Consider the following 26,709-nt stretch of genomic DNA (forward strand, 5'->3'; position numbering starts at 1 on the left):
AGAGAACCCAGCTACACACTAGGCGTTAGAGGGAAGGGATGCCGACCCTAAAACACCTAGCATTACAGCTACAAAATCAGGCTGTCTTACCACTTCTCAGTTCCAGTGTAGCCATGTTATCCTCCAGAAAGGATGACCCAAAAACCACATTCGATGTGTATTCACCTTGGCAGCAATTAACTTGCCAGAGAAATACTCAGGTTGAAATACCCACCCTAACGAGAAGCCACAGTGGGAGTGGCACAATACCCACCCCAAGGAGGGACCACGGGCAGGGTGGCAAAATACCCACCCACAGGGGAAGCCAGGGGGAGGTGCATAGAGCACGTAAGGGATCCGAGCCAGAGGGTCCTACGTCCCCCACCACCATGCACCTCTCTTCCTCTCAAGCAGACCCAACGAGAAGTACACAGTGCTGGTGAACTACTCTCCAGCCAGACCAGCCCTCACCAGGATTGGGGTGGGACTAGTCTTAGTACTGTACAGTCGCAGGCAGTACCGCAGTGACGGCCACCATCCGCACCAGGAAGCAAGGGACGTCTATCGTACGCCCTTCGTCTGCAGCCACTCCTGGGAGCAGCACCACGGTCACGGTCACTGTATGCCCTTCGGCTGACACCCCAGATAAAGGCAGAACCAAGGTGACGGCCACCATCCACACCGGAAATGAAAGGACGGCCACCATACGCCCTTTGTCTGCCACCTCCTCAGGGAGCAGGACCGCGGTGATGGCCACCATCCTCACTGGAATGGAAGGTACGGCCACTGTACATCCTTCACCTGTTGTCCCAAGGGCCAGTGGAACCGCAGTGACGGCCACTGTCCGCACCAGGAAGGAGGGGATGGCCACCGTACGCGCCTCATCCACTGCCCTTCTGGCTACCCCTCTGGAGGAAGTCCCTTGCTCGGTTCACCACCCACCCAGAGGCTGAGCAGGACGCCTTTCTCTCTCTCCCCACAGGTGCAGTTCCCCAGAGGAGTTGCAGCTGGAGGAGCTCTGGTGAGGGCCCATCACGAGTCTGGGAGTCAGTGCCCTGCAGCTAGCACCCGGGCAGTGCCCCTCAATGTCGGGCTCTATGGGGAAGGGATGCCGAAGGCAGCTCCTGATGGCGACTCGATCCAGCTGAGACCGCAGCCCCCAGATGCCCAGGGACACTGCTAGGACTCCGGGGCATGACCTCCCCAGCCACACCAGTAGGCAGTCTTCCAGGAGCAGGTGAAGGCGGGGATGCCAGCTCACCCTGCTCGGCCCCAGTCCAGAAAGCTGCCTTCCCCACCGAGGCCTCACTAGGGAAGGGCCTCCCTCCACACCGACCAGCAGCCCACTCCGGATGACCCAGCCCCCCGCAGTAGACCCATGCCTCCTGCGGGAGGGCACACCTGACGAGCTACCTCCCACGCCCAGGAGACACCTGTAAGCAGGAGTACCCACTAAAGTTTAATAATATCCAGCTCAATCTTGCATCATCCTTGAACATGCTTCGGGTTTCATTCACTCAGGACTTATCTTGGAAAGATCATATTGCATCTCTTGTAAAATCTGCTTCCAAGAGATTGGGTGTGCTAAGCAGACTCCGTGCCTTCTTTACCCCTGCACAGTTGTTGACTTGATACACGGGTTTTATTCGCCCCTGTTTAGAGTACAACTCTCGTGTGGGGAGGATCCCCACATACGGCTCTTCTCAATAGGGTGGAGTCAAAGGCTTTTCGCCTCATCAGCTCTTCTCCTCTTACTGACTCCCTTCAACCTCTGTCTCTGCACTGCACTGTTGCCTCTTTATCTCTTTTCACTCGTTACCTCAATGGTCACTGCTCCTCTGAACTGTCTGCTTGCATCTCTCCACCTCTATGGTGGGTGTGTAGCACCCATCTAGCAACAAACTCTCATCCCTTTTCTGCAGGAGTTAACCATTACTCCCAGTCCTTCATTTATGCAACAGGTCAGCTCTGGAACTGTCTCCCTCTATCAGTATTTCCAACTTCATATGATCTGCAGTCTTTCAAACGCAGCGTGTCCACACATCTCGAAATGAACGGATCTTGACTTTGGCTCTCTTTTGTATTGTTTTTGTTTTTTTCTTGGAAGGAACTGTTTTGTGGGCTCAGCCTTTGGTTCCTTCTTCCTCATAAAAAAAAAAAAAAAAAAAAAAAAAGCAGCCCAAGTCCACAGCAGCCCAGGCCAGGGTCAACTAGTCCAATTGTGTCCCCTTAACTTGACCTGTGTATAACATCAATACTGTATCTGTTCCACGTGTAATTAAGGTAATATACGTGTAAGGTTTGTCGGCCCAAGTTTTTATGCCATATTCCTCTTGTTGTGTATCCTAGATCCAGTCTTGAAAGAGAACCCCAGCTCAGTAGCTCGTGTTCTAAGGACAAGATGTTGACCTAAGAACACAAAGCATAACACAGCTCTTCTCTAAATAAATCCTGCAATCGTTACAGACCTTTCACATCTTATGACCTACATCCCTCTCCACCACTGACCCCTGTTTCAAGCAATCTTTGAGGAACAATAGGCACCTGATCAGAGTAGAGATTCCAATGATAATATCTTGGATTACAACTGACTATAATCAACTTACTAGCAATAACACTTCACAAGTTGATTCATGTTTGCAATTTATACTTCTTATCACCACCTCATGTTGGTCCATTAGTAATTGTGTTCACTCGCATCATGTAAATTTTATTAATTTCCAATAAAATTAAATGTGCTTATCATCTCTGCTGTCATCATTTTATAGTAATATACAGTTCATGACCTGTTTTATATGCAATACCTATATACATCTGTGGGCCTGGTACACGATGGTATCATAAAGTGGATACCCATGGATGGGTCTGGTGGCGTTCTGTACTTGGCAGTCCACAACTCTTGTCTGTCTACTACAACACTTGTGTGGCAGCAAATTTGGACATCCACTGGTCCCCGTGTGGTAGCAGTCTGAGTCATCCACTAAAAATCTTTTTTAATATTTCAAAACTGTTTTGTTGATTGTTCACCTAAAGACTGCTTTATCAGTGATGAATCTCTTTATGGTTAATTATGAAGGGGATACCTTTATCTAATGCAGGTTATGAAGACAAATGCAAAGCCTTTTCAGCTGGGACATTTTATTATAGCTATGTAATACCATAACTGTGCTGTACATATAAATGTAGCAATTCTTTAAAAATGTACACTTTAACTGTTATATTATTATCTTAACCCGTGGACTGCGAGCCACAGCTCAGGCTGGGTAGCATCACATTGCAAGCCACAGCTCAGGCTGGGTAGCATCACATTGCAAGCCACAGCTCAGGCTGGGTAGCATCACATTGCAAGCCACAGCTCAGGCTGTGCTAACCTTCCGGTGGCCGTGCATCACCGCTAACTACTCCACCCCAATGCAAATTTACGCTTGGCGCTACACAAAGATGGAGAGAGAGGGAGATTTTGTCTTCTTCACCAGATGATGCCCTGGATGTTTATCTTCAAGTTTATAATAAACAAAAACTATTTTTTTTTTTTTTTTTCACTACATCCCTTCGCAAACTTATGCATGGTGCTACGCAAAGACGAAGAGATTTTTTATTTTTTCACCAGATGATGCCATGGATGTTTATCTTCAAGTTTATAATAAATGAAAACTTTTTTTTTTTTTCATTTTTTCACTACACCCTACGCAAACTTACGCACGCGAAGATGAAGAGAAAGAGAAAGAGAGAGATTTTTTTCTTTTTGCCAGCTGATGCCCTGGATGTTTATTTTGAAGTTTATAATACACAGAAACTTTTTTTTTTTCATTTTTTCACTACACCCCTACACAAACTTATTCTTGGGGCTATGCAAAGATGGACTGAGATTTTTTTTTTCACAAGATGATGCACTGGATATTTATCTTAAAAAAACTATATATTTTTTTTTTTTGCACACCACGGGGTGGGATAAAAAAAAATGTAACTGCATAATCCATGGGTTAAAATGAAAAACTAGTAAAATACTTCTTTACAAAGTACAGATGAACAAAATGCAGGTACATGTATTCCTCATTTAATGCAGTTCACTTTTTTTTTTTCCCACTAAAAATATGTTAACATAACACTTCACATATCACTGCACTGTTAAGTGTTCAGGAAACAAGACTGATACAACTGAAATTAGCATTTATTCTTGCATATCTCTCATTTTTTAATGGCTAATTAAATACAAGTAGATACGTTGTGTCACTGCTATCACTAATTACATTCCGACACTTTTTAGCAGCCTTGATTTTTTTTTTTTTTTTTTTTTGAGAAGGTAACCATTACTATTAGAATATTAAGTGGTTTCCATTTAACATGGCAGTTTTGAGAATACCATATATCAACTCTTGTTTAAGTGAGGATTTGCTGTATGGAACATAGACCATTGTAGAGCAACATAACATTGCAGGTTTGCTACATTTCACTACAGTTAAGTTTCAGTTCTACAATAAATAATCTTGTAAATTACAACATATCCAAATAAAATATACCAAGATCTTCATACCTAAACACTAGTGAACACAGCAGAACAATGCTCTCCAGGAATATTATTCACTCAAAGGGCAAGAGCATATCTTCATCAATTCCCTGCTACCAGTGCTGCCACTCCTTTGTCAAATACTCTGAAAATGAAAATTTATATAGTACATAAATTTTTATATGAACTGTACATGAATTTTATCACAAATGATACCGTCATAACAATTCTTAAACTCGAAATTGCTATACTGTACTTAGTAAGTTATTAACTTCAATACATAAGCCTATACAGTCTGGCCTCATTAAATATGACTGTTAGGTGAAAAATGGCTAGAATAATAATTAAAAAGCTCTACCCTTTCTCAGAATAATGTTAAGAAACTGGTCGCATTTTCACAAGAAAGATATTTTTGATGGCTGCCTCTGAGAATCTTGTGTGGACATAGTGATGCAAGTAAGCTGACAGTTAGCTGTCGGAGCCAAGATGGCCACCCAGTGTTTACATGTGCAGAACCCCCATCTCATGTCTGCAGGGGCGGCAGCCTTCGTGCCAACCCTTTGATTCTCACTTGCCCACTCACTCAAGTGTCCCGCACATCTGACAGCCTCCCTCATGCTCTCCGAGTAACCCAACCTTCTCATTGGCTTAAGACTCTCTCAACTCTATTGCTAACACTAAGCAATTGTGTAAATACAATATGAATAATGCTGCATGCGATATTAAGTGGAGAGAGAACCATTGTGTGTGATATAAGTGAAACTCATGGACCTTGCTGTCGAGGTCACCCTCCCTAACCCAGCTGAACCCATGTTATATTGACCTTGTTATGAGATAGGTCTTCACTTCATGCAACCCTACTGCATAATAGGACCTGACTGTATTGTGGTGTAGAAACATTGGCCAAATGACAATGATACTGAAGCAGAAACTTGATTCTCAGTATGGTAAGAGCTAGATTGGGTATCAGATTTAATGAACACTCTGAGGACCCCACACAAACTGTCATACATAATGGATACCATTCGGTATATGAGAAAAAATCAGGCAGACATATCGGACAACTATGGACCCACTGGACACTTTTTTGCATTTATTGTACACTATTCAATACTTGGGGGATATGACACAGGCCTACCAGATTGTTTCTTGCATGTGGGATGACTCAGAACACAGTCATCAATGCTGGTATCAATTTTTCCCACCTGCTTGGACTAGTCATGATGAAATGCTATAACAGGGGTGTGAGATTATGTCCAAGTTTGTGTAAAATGGGTAAAGTTTTCATTTTCAGTACTAGAATATGTTGTTTTACTCATTTTTGTCCATTATGTCCTTGAAATTTCACTTCAGGGGGAACCATCACACTTAATGGATTATCAGCTTTACTGGATCGGGCTTCCCCCCAACTGATCCGGTATTTAGAGGGTTTACTGCACTAAGTGTAGAATTTGTTGTTTCTTAACTCTGGTCTGTCTGGCCAAACAGGCCAGGCAACCACAGGTAAGCAACTGATTCTGCAAAGCCGTCCTATATGTACAGTACAGTGCATATAATGTGAAGGGGTCTGGCACACCCTTGTGGTAAACAGCATCTCACCAGGGTCAAACGAAGTTCCTCTCTCTCTCTCTTCTTTTTTTTTTTTTTTTTTTTTTTTTTTTTTGAGTCTGACTCTGGGCATAGGCTTCACAGCCTGCTCCCATGGCCCAGCAGTCCACCCACATTCCATACACCTCCACATGTCACCACCTTGGTGCTAACACCCACTGTCCATATTGAATACATGCTAGGGCTGTCTCATACAGGACAGATGTACGGGTATTAAAAGAGGTATTTTTATAACATGTCGGTGGGCCTTCTGGCAGATCAGTAAGGTCTGCATTAATAAAATTCAAATCCTTAAACTGTTCCCTGCCCCAGCCGGGCTTTGAACCTGGTCCATTAGGACTGCAGGCCACCTCTCTACCAATTCAGCCACTGCCTCCTACATTGAGGTGCAAAGAAATATGAGAAGGTTTGGCTCCTGAATGGATGCCACAGCTCATCCATTAAAGGAGCACAGCACCAGCAAATGTTTGCTCCTTGTCAGTCACTGAGCTGTAGAATGATGTACAGTAATTAAAAGTGTCTCTGGATTAAAAAAACAACCTCCTTATGGTATATGTTAATGACAGATGATAGTATTTTTTTTTTTTTAACCTCTCCATGATACTGCTGAAGGTGTTACTCAAAGTGTTTCAAATTCCATTCACTGTTTGTGGAATCATAAAACTATATCTGACACACCTACCTATAACAATCAAATTTGGTATATAATAGCACTACTGTACTTTAGCACTTTGATTCTCCACAGTCTGATGCTTCTGTGGTGTCAAAAGTGGCCTGCAGGCTCTCCCAAAAGGCTGCCTCCAAATGAGAGAGTAACGGTTTTGGGGTAACATTATGAATGAGAATACCTAAACATTACTGCATTTTGGTGGTAACTCAAAAACCTGACTTTCACAGAGCAAGTATGCACTACTCACTGAGTTAATGAGGTACTCCTGTGACACTATACTTTGTGAATTTCTGCCACTACAGCTATTAATTTTTTCATCACTCTGATTTTGGCATTAACCAATTTATCATCATTATCATCCAGCTTCTTCTTACCACCTGCAGCTGGGGTGAGGTAGGGCCCAGAAAGCAAGAAAAAAAAGTGAATATGATGGTAGGAGAATTAATCAACAGCATAGCAAAGGAAATGGGGCATACACCCATTCATTCACCATTCCCTTGCAGTACTGGATCCATCTCACAGGTACACCTTTCTGTACCTGACTTCATGAGCACCTATCATAGAGAGCTGATCCAATGACTGTTAAGTTTAAATAAGGGACACTATGCACTCTTCCACACAAAACTCATCCAGCCAGCTTGATCCCTTTTAGTTCCAAAGTCTTGTTAACCTTCACATCTCTCTTTCTCACACTCATTTAATATATCTCTCCACCTTTTTCTTGGTCAACCATGTCCCCTCCTACCTTCAAATTCACTCACATATACACTTGTGACACCCTAGTCAGACCCATTCTCTCCATATTATGACAGTATCATCTAAGCAAACTCTCTTCAGCTCTGTTGTCCATGAACTTCTTTACTCTAAATCTTTTGCAAATCAAATTATTTCTTAACCTTGCTGTTCTCCACACTGCACATACATTTCTCGACAACCCCATCTCCACTGCTCTAACTCCTGACTTTGTTTTCCTGCCACCCCAGAGTTTTACACCCATCTATTATTGTGGGTACTTATCCTCTTTCATGCAATCCTCTTACAACTGCCACATTCAGACCTCTCTGCCACTCTCCCTCCCTGCACCATTCCACTTTTCACCTTTTGCGTATACTGTACAGTACAAGCATACCTCTCATTTCTATCACTGCACCCGATCTATAGAAACAAATACTTTTCATTTTTTCTGATTAACTGAAATGGAATATGGCATTTTCACTGCAATAAGCAGATGCAACAGACACAGTTCTTGAAAGCTGAGAAAAATATTTACAATGTATAACATCATATGAAAAAAAGAAAAAAACTAATTCTTGATAGTTGAGAAAAATATTTACAAGGTATAAAGTCTTAGGGGGGGGGAAAAAAAAAAAAGGGGCCAGTAGCCAATGTGGAAGTGCAGGATCTTAGCTTCGCAACTACAAAGAATGGGTTAAGTAAATTACCAGGCAAGTTAATACTAACTTATGGGTGCATGATATCAACCTAAATGCAGAATAATGGGGAAAGAACCAACCTGGAGGTAATCTGGTGGCCAGGGATGTAAAAAGGGTTACATACAACATTGGTGTACAGATTGTGCAGACGCCGGAACATCTGCAAAACAAATGCCAAAAATGAACAATGGCACAAATAACAACACTGAAGATGACGTACTGTTCTATACACACTACTGCACCACAGCATCTGCCCCATCTATCTATCTATCTTCACAAACACACACACAAACACACACACACTTAACTTTATTGTGATCACAAAACTTTCCATTTATCCATCCACAGCCAGACACCACAATCCTGTAACGGGTAGCCGTTTGACTCGGAGTTAGTTGTTATATGGGGAGGGGCACTAGCCCACCACCAACCCACTTGCTGACACGTTGGGAACATGTATGGGTCAGTTATATGGTTACCACCCAGTGTTGTAAATGGTTTCCTGGCTTACAGGAAATCATTTGACTTGTCAATCAATGTAAAACCACCTGAAAATGGAATATAATAATAATAATAATAATTTGGTCTTTTGTTTCTCAAAAGTGCCAGTTCTTCCTTTCGGAATGCACTAGCGCTCGACACACATACATTATTTTTACAATTACAAGAATTGTGACATCTCTCATAAAATACAAGCTACATCATATATATATATATATATGCTATATATATGAAAGTGGCAATAATTAAACCATATAATCATCCATCATAGTACCTCCCTCCAGGTCGTAGCATTTTGAACAAAGAAAGGCTTTCAGCTGTCTCTTAAAGGATTCAACAGAAGAGCATTGTCTTATGAACAAAGGTAATCTGTTATATAATCTAGGGGCTCTATACACAGAAGAACAATCAGAGAAAGATGACTGGTGAATGGCTCCAGGTTCGTTAAAATGCAAGGAGTCATCTTCACTGTGTAACATCACACCCAGGCATGCTGATGGGAGTTTTAACAATTCAGCAAGATACTTCAGTTCACCAAACTTAAGAACCTTGAATGTAATAAGACACAGTTTAAATTCAATTCTAGCCTTTACTAGTAACCAATGCAACTCAATCAGGAACGGGGTAGTCGAGGTTCTCGGGGGGAGACCAAAGATAAGCCGTGCTGCCCTGTTCAACACAGACTGAACTTTTGTTAGAATATTATTTGGAAGACCAATTCACAGTGAATTACAATAATCAACATGAGACAAGACCACTGTATGGACCAATGTTAAGAGGCACTGTCTATTCAGGAATTTTCTGAGAGTACAGATTTCTGATATGCAAGTTACACCCTCTGACAACCTGATTAATATGTTCTTTGTAATTTAACTTTGAATTAAAATAAAGATCCAGATTTCGAACAGAACTGACTGGATGAAGCTGTGACAAGCCAATGTTCAAAGCCAGGGCATTATCAGTGTCATAACCCCTTCTGTTTCCTCTGATGATGATGATCTCAGTTTTACCATCATTCAGCTTAAGGTTCCTCTTAGCCATCCAAATCTTAATATCAGACATTAGAGATTCAAGCTTTGTCTTAATATCGTTGATATATGACATCTTAACATGAAGCTGGGTGTTGTCAGCATAAAAACAATAGGACGCATAGTGAACATCAAGTAAAGACGATAAACTACTTGTGTAGCTAGTAAATAGAATTGGACTCAAAACTGATCCCTGAGGGACTCCGAATAGAAGGGGAACAGAATCAGAGCTAGCATAATCAACAACCACTCTCTGAGATCTGTCCGACAGATACGACTTAAGGAGCAAAAGAGCATTATAACGAACGACATAAAAATACAGATCATTCAACAATAGTTCATGATCTACTGTATCAAAAGCTGCAGACAGATCCAACAGAACTAGGAGAGAGGACATCTCACTACAAGTGTTTGCCACCAAGTCACTATGAATCCTTGTTAGTGAAGTTTCAGATGAATGGAATTTTCTGTATGCTGATTGAACAACAGGAACAACTCTGTTGTGTTCCAGTAGTGGTAAGAGTTGATTAAATATGGCATGCTCAATAATCTTGGATAAGAAAGACAGGTTTGAGATGGGACGATAATCTGTCATGCTCTCGACATCAAGGCAAGGTTTCTTAATTAGGGGCCTAAGCAAAGCACGTTTCTCAGACCGCACAAAATTACTTTCTAAGAAGCATAATATTATATGTTAAGCATCCCTACGTGTTAAGTGGGGTTGGTGGAGGATTAGTGCCCCTCCCTGTAAAACAATTAACTCTAAGCCTTTGGCCACCCCGTTTGGGATACATGGCGTCTGGCAATGAATGAATGAATGAGATAAATTCTGCAGCATGCTCATACATATCAGGCAGTTGTGACATGTTACACGGATCGAGCTGGCAATATGTTTTATTAAGTTCTCTGACGTAACATTTGACTTTGTTTACATCCAGCGGATGAAATGTTGAAAGCAAATGATCCCCAATGCACCATGGTTGGAAGTCATCTGGGTATGCTCCACTAGGAGAACTGTTGTCTAACAGGAAAGATGAGAGAAATAGGAAGAGAGTAGGGTAGACAAAAATGGAATGATAAAGGTGAAGGAAGAAATAGGCTGCACTACATCAGGTGAGTGGATGATGGTCATCACCACATACCACCAACAATATCAAGAGCAGAAATTATGTAATTTATCAGCAAATTAATATTGAAACAATTTTATATACTGCAAAACAATTATAAATGAAAAATAACTGTATAACTGTTCCTGATAAAACAAATGTCCACTCCAATGTGACAAAATCCACAGGAACTATATGCCATTTCCTCTGTAATTTTTTATTGGGTACTACCGAATTTCACTATATAATATTTCATTTTATCTCATCTTCATCACATCAATTTTACTATGCCTCATTTTAACCATACATAATTTACTCTGTGACCAAAACATATCCATGTGCAGTGTTTCTTTATATTTACCATCATACTGTATAATCATTCCTACACCAATCTGCCAAATTCCTCTATCACCTGTCTATCATTCATGCTGTGCAAACTGATTTTCCAATAATCTAACATGATGCATTCTTTTAGCAGTTTCTCATTCTACCACTGTATGTAAATGTTAGTAAGAAACTCCTTCAAGTTGTAAAGGCCGAATAAAACTTACTTAATCGTTGTACAGTCATCCCTTAACATTCGCGTTTCTGACATTCACGGTTTTGAATATCCGCGGATGGCTACAGAAAAAAAAAATCTCATTAATTCTGCTGACACTGTAACATTATCCCAGGCACAGTTTTTGGCTGTTTTAGTACAGTAATGGCATTATCCAGTGAATGAAATATACTGTAACACTCTTCCTTTTGGAGGGAGCTGGGATGAGTACAGTTGTCAGAAGAGGCCATGCAGCAGTACACTATTCTTTGTTTTCGACTTTTAGTGTTCTTGTATTAAATAAAGTAGTTGTTTAGTGTTCTTGTATTAAATAAAGTGGTTGTAAACATGCACATACGGTTTTTCTTTAGTTATATAAGGAAATGGGGGGTCCAGAGGTGTTTTTAAGGGGGGGGGGGCAGCAGATATTTGCAGATTTTTAACATTCGTGGATGTCCCTGTTAACTAACCCCGACGAATGTTAAGGGATGACTGTACTGACTGGGATGTAAACCTGGGGCCATATAATCACCACAAGCACGTTAGTGCCAAAGAGAGGATCCTCCCATTGTCACTGGCAACATGGGCTTGTATAGGCCCCATTACATTATTCTTTTCTTCCCCTAGTGATTAACTGAATTTTGAAAACACACACACACACACATGCCTGTATGCATACATGCATGCACACCACACACACACACACACACACACACACACACAAAGAAGAAAGATTTAGGAAATAGAGAGATGGGATGGAGTACAAGGGTTTGAGAGTAAATGCAGAGAAAACAAAGGTGTTGGTATCTAGGGTTGGTGGTGGTACTGTCAAAGAAGAGGGAGATTGGCTATGTGTGGTTTGCCACAAGGATGGGAGAGTAATTCCATCTGTGCAAAGTTTGTGATATGTGGGTGCATAAAGGATGCAGTGGTGTTAGAGGAAGACTGCAAGATATTGCTAATTTCATGTGTGCCGTGTTTCTGGGACAGCACGTGAAGACTATCAGGAGTGAAAGGACTGATCTTGCTGGTGAGTCTCTCAATTGTGTGGAAGAGTTTTGTTACTTAGGAGATGTGGTATGTGCTGGAGGTGGGGCATAAATGTCAGCTCTGTGGCTAAAGTGAGGAGTGGTTGGAAGAAGTTCTGGGAGCTGTTGTCTCTCCTGACAATGAGAGAGCTCTCCCTCTGTGTTAGGGGATCTTTGTATGTGGAACATGTTTGGAGTGTAATGCTGTATGGTGGTGAGATCTGGGCTGTGAAGGAAGAAGATATTTGCAAGCTCAAACACACAGAAATGACAATGATTAGGTGGATCTGCACTGTCCTTGAATGCGTGGCCCAGGGGGGAGGCAAGGTTTATGATGGAAAAGTTAAAAGGAAGGACAGGACTGAAGTGTACTGGTCCTGGGCAGTGAAGGAAGAGGATATTCGCAGGCTCAAACATACAGAAATGACAATGATTAGGTGGATCTGCATTGTGTCCTTGAATGCGTGGCCCAGGGTGGGGACAAGGTTTATGATGGAGGAGTTAAAAGGAAGGATAGGACTGGGGTGCACTGGTGTTGTGATACGAAATGGTGGATTGAGATGGTTTGGGCACGTGGAGAGGACAGGGGATGACAATTGGTGCAGAAAGTGAGAAGTGTTAAATGTCTTGGGTAGGGCTGTGAGACGCAAACCAAAAATGACCCAGGATGAGGTAGCAGAGTGTAACCTTGGGGATAAGGGACTGTATAGTGAGGCTAACAGAGATCGAGCAGCATGGATAGCTGCCAATAGGCGACCAATGCCGATGCTTGTATGCATGTTGGAGCCTTTATAAATGATACAAATGAAGCTTTAAAACTGACAAAATTTTCAGGACAAATTCATCAGGCAGTGACAATGAAAATAAATTACATCAGAATTTTGCTTTAACCAACATCACCCATCTACAGGACAGTACATGCATGCACCTTTACTGATGGACAAATCTGAAATGGGGCAGATTTCTGTAGCTACAACAGTTCCAATGTTAATCAACACGCAACCTGTCAAAGGACCTTAGTCACTGGCATGATATGATGGCTTTCATATACTGTACAACATTTTGAAAATATATTTGAACTGTCTTTTCCCAGGGAACACTGGTGTGGGAGGGCGAGAGTCAGAATCAGTTATGGCTTGCTATGGGAAAGCACTAATGAGGTTAGAAAACTATATTAGAAATGCATGATATTTAACTGAAAAATACAGCGACTTATAAATAAGAGAAATTATGGCAACCCGGAACTTACATTCGTCATTTCAGTCATGACCCCTTTAATCCAATTATTTATTTTATTTAATTCCCTGCACTCTTTACATGACTTTATTAATCATGCAAGACAACGTTACAAACTGGAGGAATTAAATAAGGCCTCTACTGACCATTTTATCAAGAGAAGTCTTTCCTGAGCTGAATATGAACATCTGTAAGTACTAAGTAGCACAAATGGAATGGAAAAATATGTCATCAAATTGGAGGGGTTATTAACATAAAAGTTTTGCATCCAATACAAACTACCAGTACCTGACATCATTCAACACAGAATGATGACTGAATAAAGAATGGTTGTGTCATCAACTCATCCACCGGATCTGAATGTAGCTAATGAATTATGTAAGGCAAGGATTATATTCATAAGAAAGATGGACAAGGTATGAATCAGCCAACTCCATAACTGTAAAATACTCGTACTACCAGGCCTGTGCAAGCAGCAATGCAACAGTGTAATGTATTATTCCACAGCTCAACTGCTGAATTATGGAAAGTAAGGGTAATTATCAGAACTTAACCAACCATCCTGATTTCATTGTCTCTCAAGGTGGTGTTAGCTGCATCTGTTATGATGACAAACTTGATCCTGGTGTTAGTTGTATATCCAAATCTGAGGCAGAAGTTAAGGAAAAATTTCATAAAATATAAAGACAGAACAGGTATACATCTGCCTAGAATATGATATTTTTGTTACAATCTGTATTAAATGATACACTGATATGTTAAACTAATTCACCAACTCACTCTTCTTCCTTGAAAGATTTTCTCCCTAACATATCCAATTCACTCTTCTTCCTTGAAATATTCTCTCCTTAATCCCTCTACTCATACTTTTAAATTTCCATATTACAGTTCTGGTAAATACAAAAGCTCTTCCTCACCCACCACATTCCTCATTCTGATACTACAGTTCCAGTCACAATACTGTATTCTTTTTCGGTATCTTACGCCATACCATGAAATCACAAAGCTCATAGCTATTCTTCTTCTTGCAAACATTATACAGACATCTTACTTTTACTTGTATTTAGCTTCAATATCCTCCTATACACATCAAAATTTAACTGCACATGATAGTGAAACAAAGATACCAGCAGTAAGGATACACTTTATACTCCTCTGATGCATAAAGGAGGCCAAGGTATAGGTCCCTGGTGTCTCCTGGGGTCTTGGAGACAGAGCTGACTTTTTCCTGGATGACATCAAGCCCTGTATGAGCCAGGTAGTGCAGGTGTAGCTCCTCCCTCCCACTCCCCACCCACACATACAGTGGACTGTTCTGTAAAGATAACATACATCAGTAACACATGTCAATCAAGGGTACAGAGATGATCATGATTAGATGGAAGTGTAATGCATCCTTAAATGACAAGCCTAGGGGGATTAGGATTGCTAATGATGAGTTGAGAGAAAGGATGGGATTTATATGTTTTAGTGCTGTGATGATAAGGGGTAGACAGATGGTTTGGGGATGTGGAGAGGATGAAGAAAGACAACTGGGTGTGAAGGGTGTGAGATACAAACAATGAGTGTAGAGTTGCAAGAGGCAGACTGAAAAAGACCCAGGATGAGCGCATAGAGTGTAATCTCAGGGATAAGGTATCAAACAGAGAGGCTGATTGAGACTGAGCAGCATGGAGAGCTGCCATTAGGTAACCATGGCCAATGTATGCAAGCATGCAGGAGGCTCTATAAATGAACAAACAAATGAACCAAATGAACCTTACTGAGTCCAATTTCAGGCTGAATAACCTGTCCAATGAATACCTAGCATTACCCTGATTTTCATGAGTATTAGGTAAACTACAAACACAATAGGGGTCATACCCACTATCATCACTTCCAATGAACTGCTCCCATGGCTAAGATACCACACAGTACAGGATGCTGTAGCAGAAATGTCTCAAGGCAACATGTCCTTCAATACTTCCTTTCTCAAAATTTAGCTGTTCCCTTGCACCACAAAGCATGATACTACTGTATAATGTTTTATGCACTCCACACTCACTTAAACGGACGGAAATAAGTTTATCTTTTGATACTGTGGCAGTAATTCAGAATTAACAGAAGTAGTGATATAATATTTAAGGATAAACAAAAAGATTGAGAAATATTATTAGTTGTCAAATTTACAAGAACTGAAATTGATGGTTTGGGATGGTTAATTACAGAAATTTCATATTCACAGACAAAATATGAATTTTGCATCACAATGTTAGTTATGAGAAATATGAGAGAAAAAGGTCATCTGGTTCAGGATCTGGAGTAGTAAGATTCCATCAATGATCCAGTCCCTAAAGTCTGTTTAGGGGTTATTATTTTGGTCAAAAATAAAAATTGATGCCATTTGTCTCATCACCCAAACACAGTTTCCTGGCAGATTTACTCACAACTTGGAATTCTGGCACACAACAGATGGCTTCATTTTGTTCTAATTTCTTACCTTTAAGGCTCTTTTACTTTAGTGTTTCATGTTCAGTACTCAACAAACATTACAGTACTGTTAAGCTATAGTATGGAACTCAGCAATGTGTGTCTCAACATCAAAACATTACTTTTGAAGTTGAAAATTTGGCGGTGTCTCCTGTCCTGGAGGTCATGTCACTGCAGATGGCTTCCCTGAATATCTTACTAATCTGCTGCCTGTAGATCCCTATCTTTTTGTTTTCTTCTCATGTTCAGTATTATATATGCAGATACTTCCTCCTCAGTACATTTCATACTGATTTTTTCCACTTGTTTATCTCATCACAAAACACTTGATAGCGCATCAGGTCTCCCTCCCCAAAGGCCTCCGCCCTCTCTCAAGCATGACACATGGTAGTCGTACTATTAAGGCAGTTATGCTTATGATGGAGTTCCTCATCTTTGTTGTTATGCCTGTATTTATGCAAGTCTTGCCACAAACCACATGGGATTTATCAAGAAGTTCTTCTGCCATCTGGTGAGTATATTCCCCTCTATGTCTTCTATTTCATTTGTCATTCATGCCTCACCTGTCTCACTCTGTCTCCCTCCTCATGCTTAGTTAGGTCTGCCTATCCTCTTTCTGTCTGCCTTGCTAACCTGTCTCACTTTGCCTAACTCTGCCTCCAAGGGTCAAGTGTACAGTGTACAGTAAAATATGGTGATGTCCTATCATGCTTATTACAGTATTTAATGGTACTGTATTTTCTGTGTCTGAAGAGTTATACAGTACAGGTTTTATAGGGGGCCAGACCTCCTTTTGGGAGGTTCTGGGGGAATTACGTCAGTATTCGTCAGTACTGTACATCAATTTCCATCGCCCCCTTGGTTGCTGTATGCTGGATAATTGATAGATTACTGTACTTCCATTTACTCTTTCATTTGGTCATAGCGGGTTTTCATTATTACAGTAGTTTGGCGGTCCAAATAACCACAGTCAAGTAGGTATGACTGTACTGTATTATGAAAAGTAGCTTCTGGAATTTTATGAGGATTACGTTAATGTTTTGTATCAACACAGGAATAGCAATAATGTATATTTAAAATATACTGTAATTTATCAGAATAAGAAAACATATTTATGTAAACGGCCATACCACGTTGAGTACACCGCTTCCCGTCCGATCAGCGAAGTTAAGCAACATTGGGTCTGGTTAGTACTTGGATGGGTGACCGCCTGGGAACACCAGATGCTGTTGGCATAACGTTCTCCCTACGTGTCAAGTGGGGTTGGTGGAGGATTAGTGCCCCTCCCTGTAAAACAATTAACTCTAAGCCCTTGACCACCCCATTTGGGATACATGGCATCTGGCAATGAATGAATGAATGAAAAATTTCTGTCAAGCATTACAAATGGACACATTGTTTACCATTTCAGAATTACAGTACAAGGTGATGAGCAGTCAGTGTTCTGAAACTGACCTAATATCTAGCATATTGGGGAAGGCGGTGGCTCAATCGGTAGAGAGTTGGCCTGCAGTCCTGACGGACCCGGGTTCAAATCCCGCTGAGGCAGGGAACAGTTTAAGGATTTGAATTTCAGAAAAATCAGACTTTACTGATCTACCAGAAGGCCCGCCGACATGTCGTAAAAATACCCCTGCTAATACCAATACACCAGTCCTGTATGAGACAGCCCTAGCATGTATTCAGTATGGACGGTGGGTGTTAGCGCCGAAGTGGTGACATGTAGAGGTGTGCGGTACGTAGGAGGACTACTGGGCCTTGAAAGCAGGCTGTGAAGCCTATGCCCAGAGTCGGTCACATTAAAAAAAAAAAAAAAAATACTCAACTTACAATGCACCCATTCATATCACATGATGACAAATTGTCTTTCATGGAAACAGAATTATGCACTTTTTGGTAGTACTCCCTTGAATCTTGCAACACTTGCCCACACTTTAGGCTACTTACCTGTATTGAACGAACAAAGGCATACCCATGCTTTACAATATGGTACCGGTAATTGAACACATTAAAAAAACAAAAAAAACATACGTGCTCCCTACGTGTCTGCAAATGGGTTGGTGGAGGGTTAGTGCCCCTCCCCGTAAAACAAATAACTCAAAGTCAAATGGCCACCCTTACGGGATTATTGTGTCTGGCAATAGAAAAAAAAAAAAAAGACATGGGGCATAAGCCACAGAATTTAACTTACATTACAATTAAACTACATTAGAGGTACTGAAGTGAGGGTAAAAACTTTCTGTTGTCCAAAACCCTTTACTAAAACCAAAAGATACCAGTACCAACTTTATATCGGACATGCCCTTATCAAAAATCTTTCACACCAAGACCGAAACTGGTTCTTGATGACATCTGCTTTTTTTTCTTTGTGCAGGAAAGACGATAAACTAAAAATAAGCATGGGTCTGTTTCTTCACTCCATAACCTCCCTCGGCGTAGAATCCTTCCTACAGTGTTTTCCATATGATAGAGAAACAAAAATGATTCCTCCACATGTTGCTACAATACCAGTGATTGTAGAAATAATGGTATGGTAGTCTGTAAAAAATATGGGTGCGACGAATTACCGAATCGGTACGGTAATCATTTACCGAACTGGCACCGAATTGGCACTTTTAATTGGAAAATATTATAATTTTCATCACCACATAGGATAGACTGATACACACCTAATGACCTGAATTCCAATCAATATTTCTTGTTTAACTACAATAAAACCTTGATATAACAGAAGACGTCAATATATCGTAAGTCGCTTTTATCGGACCCAAGGAACCTACTGGACTATCCATCCATTCATCATCCAATCCTAATGCCCCATGAGGACTGTAGGAGCCCAGGGCTAGGCAAGTTGGTCCTGATAAATTTAAGATGAGAGTGACCAGTCTCACTCATCCCTGAGTGGCATTATGTAAGCAATAAACCCCAACCATCCCTTGGATATAAACCTTCGCTGGCTCAATCCGATTGAAGCGCCATAATTACTCACTAAACCACCAGGCGCCAAAATTTGGTTATATGGTTACCACCCAGCGTAGTAGATGGTTTCCTGGTGTACAGGAAACCATTTGGCTTGTCACTCAATGTAGAATTACCCACAGGCAGCAGGAAGAGGAGAGAATGAAAGAAAGAAAGACAGAAGAGGGAGTGTAAAGTCACTCGTAGGCAGAAGGACAAGGAAAGAATGAAAGAAAGAAAGACAGAAGAGGATGGAAGGAAAGAAGGATGGAGGAGAGGAAAGGACAGACTCCTGAGAGTAGCACTACATCGAGTGAGTGGATGGTGGGCGCCCCCATCTACCAGACAAAATTCTTAAACATCAGGAAAAGTCTGATATAGCCACAAGCAGTCCGGACTGCCTGACCTCAGTCCAGCTTGAGCAGGGGGATGGTGGAGAATGAGGATGTTTAGGTAAGTTGTCACGACCTTCATGATGGGCGTTGGATAGGCACTGGGTGGTTGTCGTGACCCTGATGATGGGCTTTGGATAGGCATTGGGTGGTTGTCGTGACCTTGATGATGGGCACTGGATGGGAACTGGGTGGATATTGTGACCCTGATGATGGGCACTGGATGGCCATTGGCTGGTTGTCATGACCTTGATGATGGGCACAGGATGAGCATTGGAGTGGGCCAGGATCTTGAGAATGTAGATTGCTGGATATGAGTTGCATAACAAGAAATGAAGCAACAGTACTAATGAAAAAAAGAAGTTGGTGCGATCCGGACTAATGTCTGATACATCGAAAAAGTCCAGGTTCACAGAGGGAAATCCGGATGTTGCTTTCAACGGAATTTAGCATTTTTCAGAATGGCCTGGGCCCCAATTACTCTGTTATATTGAGGTTTTACTGTATTAATAAAAAATCAGAATTCAGAACAGAAACTTACTAAAGTTAGTGAAATTGTTTGTCATTTAGCTCGACACCTCGCGTGGACAGTCTTCTATTTTGTATAAGTAATGATTTAAAATGCAAATACATTTACTTATCAATATTTATGCAGGTGGTGATGACCATCATCCACTCACTTGATGTAGTGCTGCCTACTTCTTCCTTAGCCCTTATCTTTTTTTTTTTTTTTTTTTTTTTTTTTTGATCTTGCCCTCTCGTCCTGTTTCTCCTATCTTTCCTGTCACTTCTTATTGCTTTTCTTTACTTTACAGGTGGCTTTACATTGAGTGACAAGCCAAATGGTTTCCTGTAAGCCAAGAAACCATTTACATCGCTGGGTGGTAACCATATAACCAAACCATACGTGTTCCCTCTGTGTCAACAAGTGGGTTGGTGGAGGGTTAGTGCCCCTCCCCGTAAAACAAATAACTCAAAGTCAATGCCCACCCCTTACGGGATTATGGCGTCTGGCAACAGATAGATAGATAGAAGTCTGCCAAAGCGTGTTGGCGATCTAAAGGGGAAACACCCGCTAACTTTAGCATGTTCTTTATTGGATTTCAGATAATTAGATGCATATGAACCCGTGTGGTTACAGAAATTACAATATTTTCCAATTAAAAGTGCCAATTCGGTAAAAGACAGCCAATTTGGTGATTCGTCACATCGATAAAAACACTGGATTCATTGCTGTACTCATCAGGAAGGCTGTCATCACTCACACTGTCCATCTGCCACTGCCTCAGTTCAGTACAACAACAGATTAGGATGCAGGTGTTAGATTTTTCTTTCTCCTTTCATCATCATCTTATCCAGTGTTGCCCCATAAGGAGCGCAGGAGCCTGGCGCTAGGCAAGCTGGTCCTGACATTTAAGATGAGACTGACCAGCCTCACTCATCCCTGAGTGGCAATACGTGAGCAATAATCCCCAACCACCTCTTGGATATGGAAACCTGCACAGGGTCAATCCAACTGGAGCAGAATAATTACCGGGTACCCACTAAACCACCAGGCGCCAAAATTTGGTTATATGGTTACCACCCAGCGTAGTAAATGGTTTCCTGGTGTACAAGAAACTATTTGGCTTGTCACTCAGTATAGAGTCACCCACAAGCAGAAGGAAGAGGAAAGGATGAGGGAAAAAAAGACAGAAGACGGAGTGTAGTGTCACCCGTAGGCATAAGAAGAGGTAAGAATGAAGGAAAGAAAGACAGAAGTGGATGGAAGAAAAGAAGGAAGGCAGAGAGGAAAGAGCAGTCACCTGAGGGCAGCACTACATCAAATGAGCAGATAGTCAGCGCCCACACCTACCATGAGGAAAATCCCAACTGATCTGATATGACTGCCTCTGAAACAGCAAGCCATATACACCAATACTACATATCTCTATCTCTACCAATTTAGAAATACACACACTGGAAATAAATATATTTATACAGCGGAATCTCCTAAATCACGGTCTTATCAGACTGGGCACAGGCCACGATTTGAGAATTTTGTGAATTAGAAACAACTAATCTTATTGGGAAAATTACTTATGAGTCTGTCATCTTGGAAAAGTTGCCCCCCTTACCCCCAAACCTACATCAAACTGGACAAATCCTACATCAAACACTCACCAGGAACACTAACAACCTGGAAAAGAAGTTAGTACAGCATATGTAACTCATTCTGTGTCAGAGCTTTTTTTGCCTTTTTGGCCCCCAGCGCCAAAGGTTTGGGAGGTTGTGTGGCAAACAATGCCGGTCATTTTTTACTTTTTTTTTCCCCTCCCATGAATAGACCTGAAAAATGGTTAAAATAAACCTAGTGATAGTAAAGGTGCTCACCTTGGCTGTTTTCCACCCTCAAACAAGTGGTTGGGTACAGCACACCCAGATTTGTGTCAGATGGCTACTTTCAGATACCATCAGGGGCTGATGTGAATAGATAGTCCATTTTGTGTGGAGTGGCTGGATGCATGGAGTACCTGCAGTATGGAAACGCAACCTGGTTTGTGTAATGTGGCCACAGTTGAAACTATGATGATGGGAAGTAGGGGTTCCGTGCTAATGTTAAGTATTTTCACATTCACTTTTTTTTATACAGTATTATATTGGTATAAGGCATGGAAGGGGAGAAGGGGTGTCCATCATCCCATTTTCTGTCACACACTAAGGGCAGACTCAAATAATTTTGCACTAATGTGCACAAAACCGTGTCCGTATTTGTACCGACTTGACATTTTGGGCCACAATGAGTTAGTCCTTATACTGACTTGTACAGACAGATTTGGAATTTTAGGCCACTATAGGTATGTCCATATATATACGGACGTGGCAAAGAACAGATTAATGGAAATGAGCTATACTGTAAGTTTCGTATCTGACTCTGACTGACAGCACTCCTTGACTGGACAGGGAAGGGGGATAAGTTCAGGACTACCATATCCAGCCATATTCATTTTCGGCCGTGATCCTGTTAGGCTGAAGACGTTTGGGCCGTATCTAACTTCACCTAACCTACATTTTGGCTGTAAGGCAATTCGGATGTTTGCCACTTTAGGCCGCTATGGCCAAAATGGTTTACGACCAAAACGACCAAGATGGGGGAAGAAGGGTTCCGAGGCTTGAGGTGGACCACAGCCTCTCAGCACAAAGTTAGTGTGCTCTTGCCTCTGTGCTGGTTCCTCCTCATCAACTTCCCTCAAGAACCCCTCAAAGTTCAGTGTGGAGGCAACAGAAGTGGTGTCGTCATAGCTCTCAGCTGAATTCATGTCATCATGAGTCATTAATTCATTGAGCTTACCAAACAAGCATGGCTTTTCCGTATTTCTTTAGAAATGAGTCTTTCACACGTTAATGATTGTTCCTGGATTACCACAGATAGGTACCGTACTGGGCATTTTTCTAAACTTACCTCCGAAAGCTATAAATGAGGATTTAGTATGCATAATATGCTGATGCATCCAGTCGGAGTGGTGACTGATAAATAACGGGGCCAGTTGGAACGATCGTTGGTAAACACTGCTGACGGCAACCTGCCAGCTTCCTTGCATACTCCAATTTTGTTTTTTTCCACTCACTTCTTGCAGTCACAATTCAACAGTTAAATACCTGTATTACATATGTACCACAATTATTTAACTTGAGATCGTGAGTTTGTTATCGTGGGTGGAATCGTTTCCATATTTTCTATCAAAATGAGTCTTTCATAGGTTACGTTTTACTATTCCTGGATTACCACAGCTACTGAGCATTTTTATAAACATACCTCTGAAAGCTATAAATGAGGATTTAGAATGAGTGATACACTGATGCATCCAGTCGATGCAGTGGTTGGTAAACAATTGATATTGCAAACTGTTGCCACATATTATGATTTTGCTGTTTAGAAAAGCGCGATTTAGGAGATTCCACTGTAGATATTTTTGGATTTTTTATTGCTTTATTTAAAACCCAGATTATTATTTATAACCTGATGTACAGTAGTGATGCCTACTTCTTCCTTCGCATTTATCATTCTTCTTCTGTGTCTGCCCTCCTCTCTTCCTGATTCTCCCATCTTTCCTGTCACCTTTTATTAGGGTGGCTTTACACTGAATGACAAGCCTAATGGTTTCCTGTAAGCCAGGAAACCATTTACAAAGTTAGGTGGTAACCATATAACCAACCCACACATGTTCCCTATGTGTCAACAAGTGGGTTGGCAAAGGGTTAGTGCCCCTTCTCGTAAAGCAATTAATTAAAAGACAAATAGCCACCCCTTTTGGGATTATGGCATCTGGCAATGGACAGACAGATAGATGATTAAAAAGTGGCCAAATTGGATCAATATGTAAGAACACACATACCAAAATCAACCAATTAAGGCTTAACAGACGGTTCATAAGAGTTAATTTCCCTTTTCATTTTTTTTTTTTTTTTTTTAAGGCTCCAACATGCTTGCATGCTTCTGCCTTGGTCACCTAATGGCAGCTCTCCATACTGCTTGATCTCTGGCAGCTTCCCTATTTAGTCCCTTATCCCTGAGGTCACACTCAATGACCTCACCCCAGGTCTTTTTCAGTCTACCTTTAACAACCCTACCCTTAACATTAACACTTCTCACTTTCTGCACCCAATTATCATTCCTCATCCCCTCCACATGCCTAAACCATCTCAATCGACCTCTCCTCATCACAACACCAATACACTCCAGTCTCATCCTATCCCTCAACTCGTCCATCGTAAACCTAGCTCCCCCAGGCCTCACACTCATGGATGCACTGCACAGCCAACTGATCATTGTCATTTCTGTAGACATCTAAGCCAGCGAGTATGCTCTTCCTTTACTGTCCAAGTCTCACTACCATACAGTATTACACTTCTAACACATGCTGCATACAGTGATCCATTAGCATGGAGGGGGAGCCCTCTCAATGTCAGGAGAGGCATCAGCTCTTTGAACTTCTTCTAACCTCTCCTCAACTCTAGCCACAGAGCTAGCTCCAGTCTCACCTCCAGCACATAACATGTCTCCTAAATATAAAAAACTCTTCCACACACTCGAGACTCACCAACAAGTTCAATCCTTTCATGCCTGACAATTTCCACTGGCTCTTCCTGACACACTGCACACATGACATCACCAGTATCTCACAGTCTACCTCTAATACCACTAGCTAAATCTCTTATGCACCCACTTATCACAGACACTGCACAAGATGGAATTACTTCCCACACCCTTATGGCAAATCACACATGAACACTCTCCCTCTACTTTGACAGTACTGCCACCAGCCCTAGATATCATCTCCCTCTACTTTGACAGTACTGCCACCAGCCCTAGATATCATCTCCCTCTACTTTGACAGTACTGCCACCAGCCCTAGATATCATCACTTTTGTTTTACCTGCATTTACTCTTAAGCCCTTGTGCCCCATACCATTTCTCCACTTCCTAAATCTTTCCTCTGCCTTCCTTTCATTCTCTGCAAATCAACACCAAACTGTCAGCATACATCTTCCACGGAGTCAATTTCTGAAGTCACGTGAGAGGTCTTCATGTACCGTGATAAAAAACAAGGGGCTCAAAACTGACCCCTGGTGCACACTAACATTCACGGAAAACTCATCACTGAAATCTCCATTCACCCTTGCCTGGGTGCGAGCGCCCACATACAAAGCCTAAACCACTCTAATCAGCCACCCATTCCAAGCTTTCTCACTGCCCACTTCACCACCTCTCTAAGGATTCTGTCAAAGGCCTTCTCCAAATCAACAAAAACAAAGTACAGTGGGGAACAGTACGGTGCATGACCACGGCAAAAACTTTATTACAAGCAAACACCCCTGCTTAAAATGTCTAAAGTCAAGTTGGAAGAGAATTTTATATGAGGGAAAGAAAATCTGATTTTATTAGACAAGTGCATAAAAAAAAAAAAAAAAAACTGTACATAAATGTATTGTCCTTCTAGTTTCCTACTTAATTTAATCAAACCCAGTGTAGCCTAACCTAAATTTAAAGCTGACAACCAACAATATCAGAGACAAGCTCCCGCTGAGAATTTTCTTCCTCATTATTTAATAAGAACATAAAAAGCACCTCAGACAAAAGTTTTGAGAAAAACTGATCAGTGCATAAACTAGGGGTGATCATTTTAATCTCACTGTCTGCCAGTTGGGCTTAATTCCAAAATAATAACATTTCAATGTCTGACTGCTCTCTTCTGATGCTTCAAAGTTATATACTTGATATCTTGTCTACCCAAACCTAACTGAAACACCACAAAATAGGTGGAAAACATTGCAGGACTTCATAGATACCATTTAGTAACACCAAAATACCTGTACATTAATTCTTTATCAAATGGGCATGGCCTTTCCATATTTTCTATTGAAATGAATCTCACACAGGTTACTTGTTACCGGTATTGATCTTGAATTACCACAGCTACTGGTGATATTATAAACTTACCTATGAAAGCTATAAATAAGGATTTTGAATGCGTAAATATTCCGCCGACGTCTACCAGTAGCTGGTCATATTTTATGTGCATTTTTACATTTAAATGCTGGCTGTCAAATGCAAGTTAGGTTAGGTTGGATTAGGTTTGGTTTGGTTAATCATTAAGTTTCCCACACCTATGACATGGGATACGCTGACGTGTCCGGTCGGGGAGATGGCTGGTAAACAACACTGCCAGTCAGAATGACTGTCGGTCAAAACGGCTGCGGGTGGTGGACAGACAAGGAAAGTAAGCTGCAGGTGATCTGGCCGCTTTCCTTAAATATCCCCAAATAGGTATATTTTGTTTTTCTTTCCAGTCACTTCCTGCGGTCACAAATTCAACAATAAATTATGTTGCATATGTAACAAAATTACTTACCTCGAGATTGTGAGTTTGTTATAATATTGGTGGAATCCCCGCCCCCGTTCGGTAAAGAATTACCCCTAATACTTAAAATAATAAAACAAATGGAAAAAATTAGCAACCAGTAATGTGTAACAACCGCAGTTCGGAAAAAACTTACATATACCTAACTGGCTAAGTTACGTACAACTAGGTTTCTCCATTATTACCGTCTTTAATATATATGAATAATTAAAGTATGGTTTTACGTGTGAGTTTGTGGTTATGACCCACTACATTCCCCATATCTTACTTCTTTCCCGATGACAGCCACACACACGGCCATTGTTTACGGCCAACCAGGATATTTCGTCCCGATTCTGCATACGTTTTCATGGC

At 41.3% G+C, this 26,709-nt stretch overlaps 1 protein-coding gene and 1 non-coding gene across 2 annotated transcripts; one reads left to right on the forward strand and one right to left on the reverse strand.

Moving 5' to 3' along the window:
* Nucleotides 1-3,112: 3,112 nt before the first annotated feature.
* LOC145404869 (trafficking protein particle complex subunit 2-like protein) lies at nucleotides 3,113-26,656 on the reverse strand. Its single transcript, XM_080276371.1, has 5 exons — nucleotides 26,624-26,656; nucleotides 14,777-14,949; nucleotides 14,193-14,280; nucleotides 8,278-8,357; nucleotides 3,113-4,631 (listed from the first exon to the last, which is right to left on the reverse strand). Exons 1-5 carry the CDS (start codon nucleotides 26,654-26,656, stop codon nucleotides 4,589-4,591), a joined length of 417 nt encoding a protein of 138 aa, XP_080132497.1. The 3' UTR covers nucleotides 3,113-4,588.
* On the forward strand, nucleotides 17,220-17,338 carry LOC145405184 (5S ribosomal RNA). The gene has a single exon (XR_013898285.1). It is a non-coding gene; the product is annotated as a 5S ribosomal RNA (ribosomal RNA).
* Nucleotides 26,657-26,709: the final 53 nt, after the last annotated feature.

This window comes from Coenobita brevimanus, chromosome 65, assembly GCF_032717465.1.
Source record: "Coenobita brevimanus isolate Jiangsu-jjx chromosome 65, ASM3271746v2, whole genome shotgun sequence".
In the NCBI taxonomy this organism is placed as follows: Eukaryota; Metazoa; Arthropoda; class Malacostraca; order Decapoda; family Coenobitidae; genus Coenobita; species Coenobita brevimanus.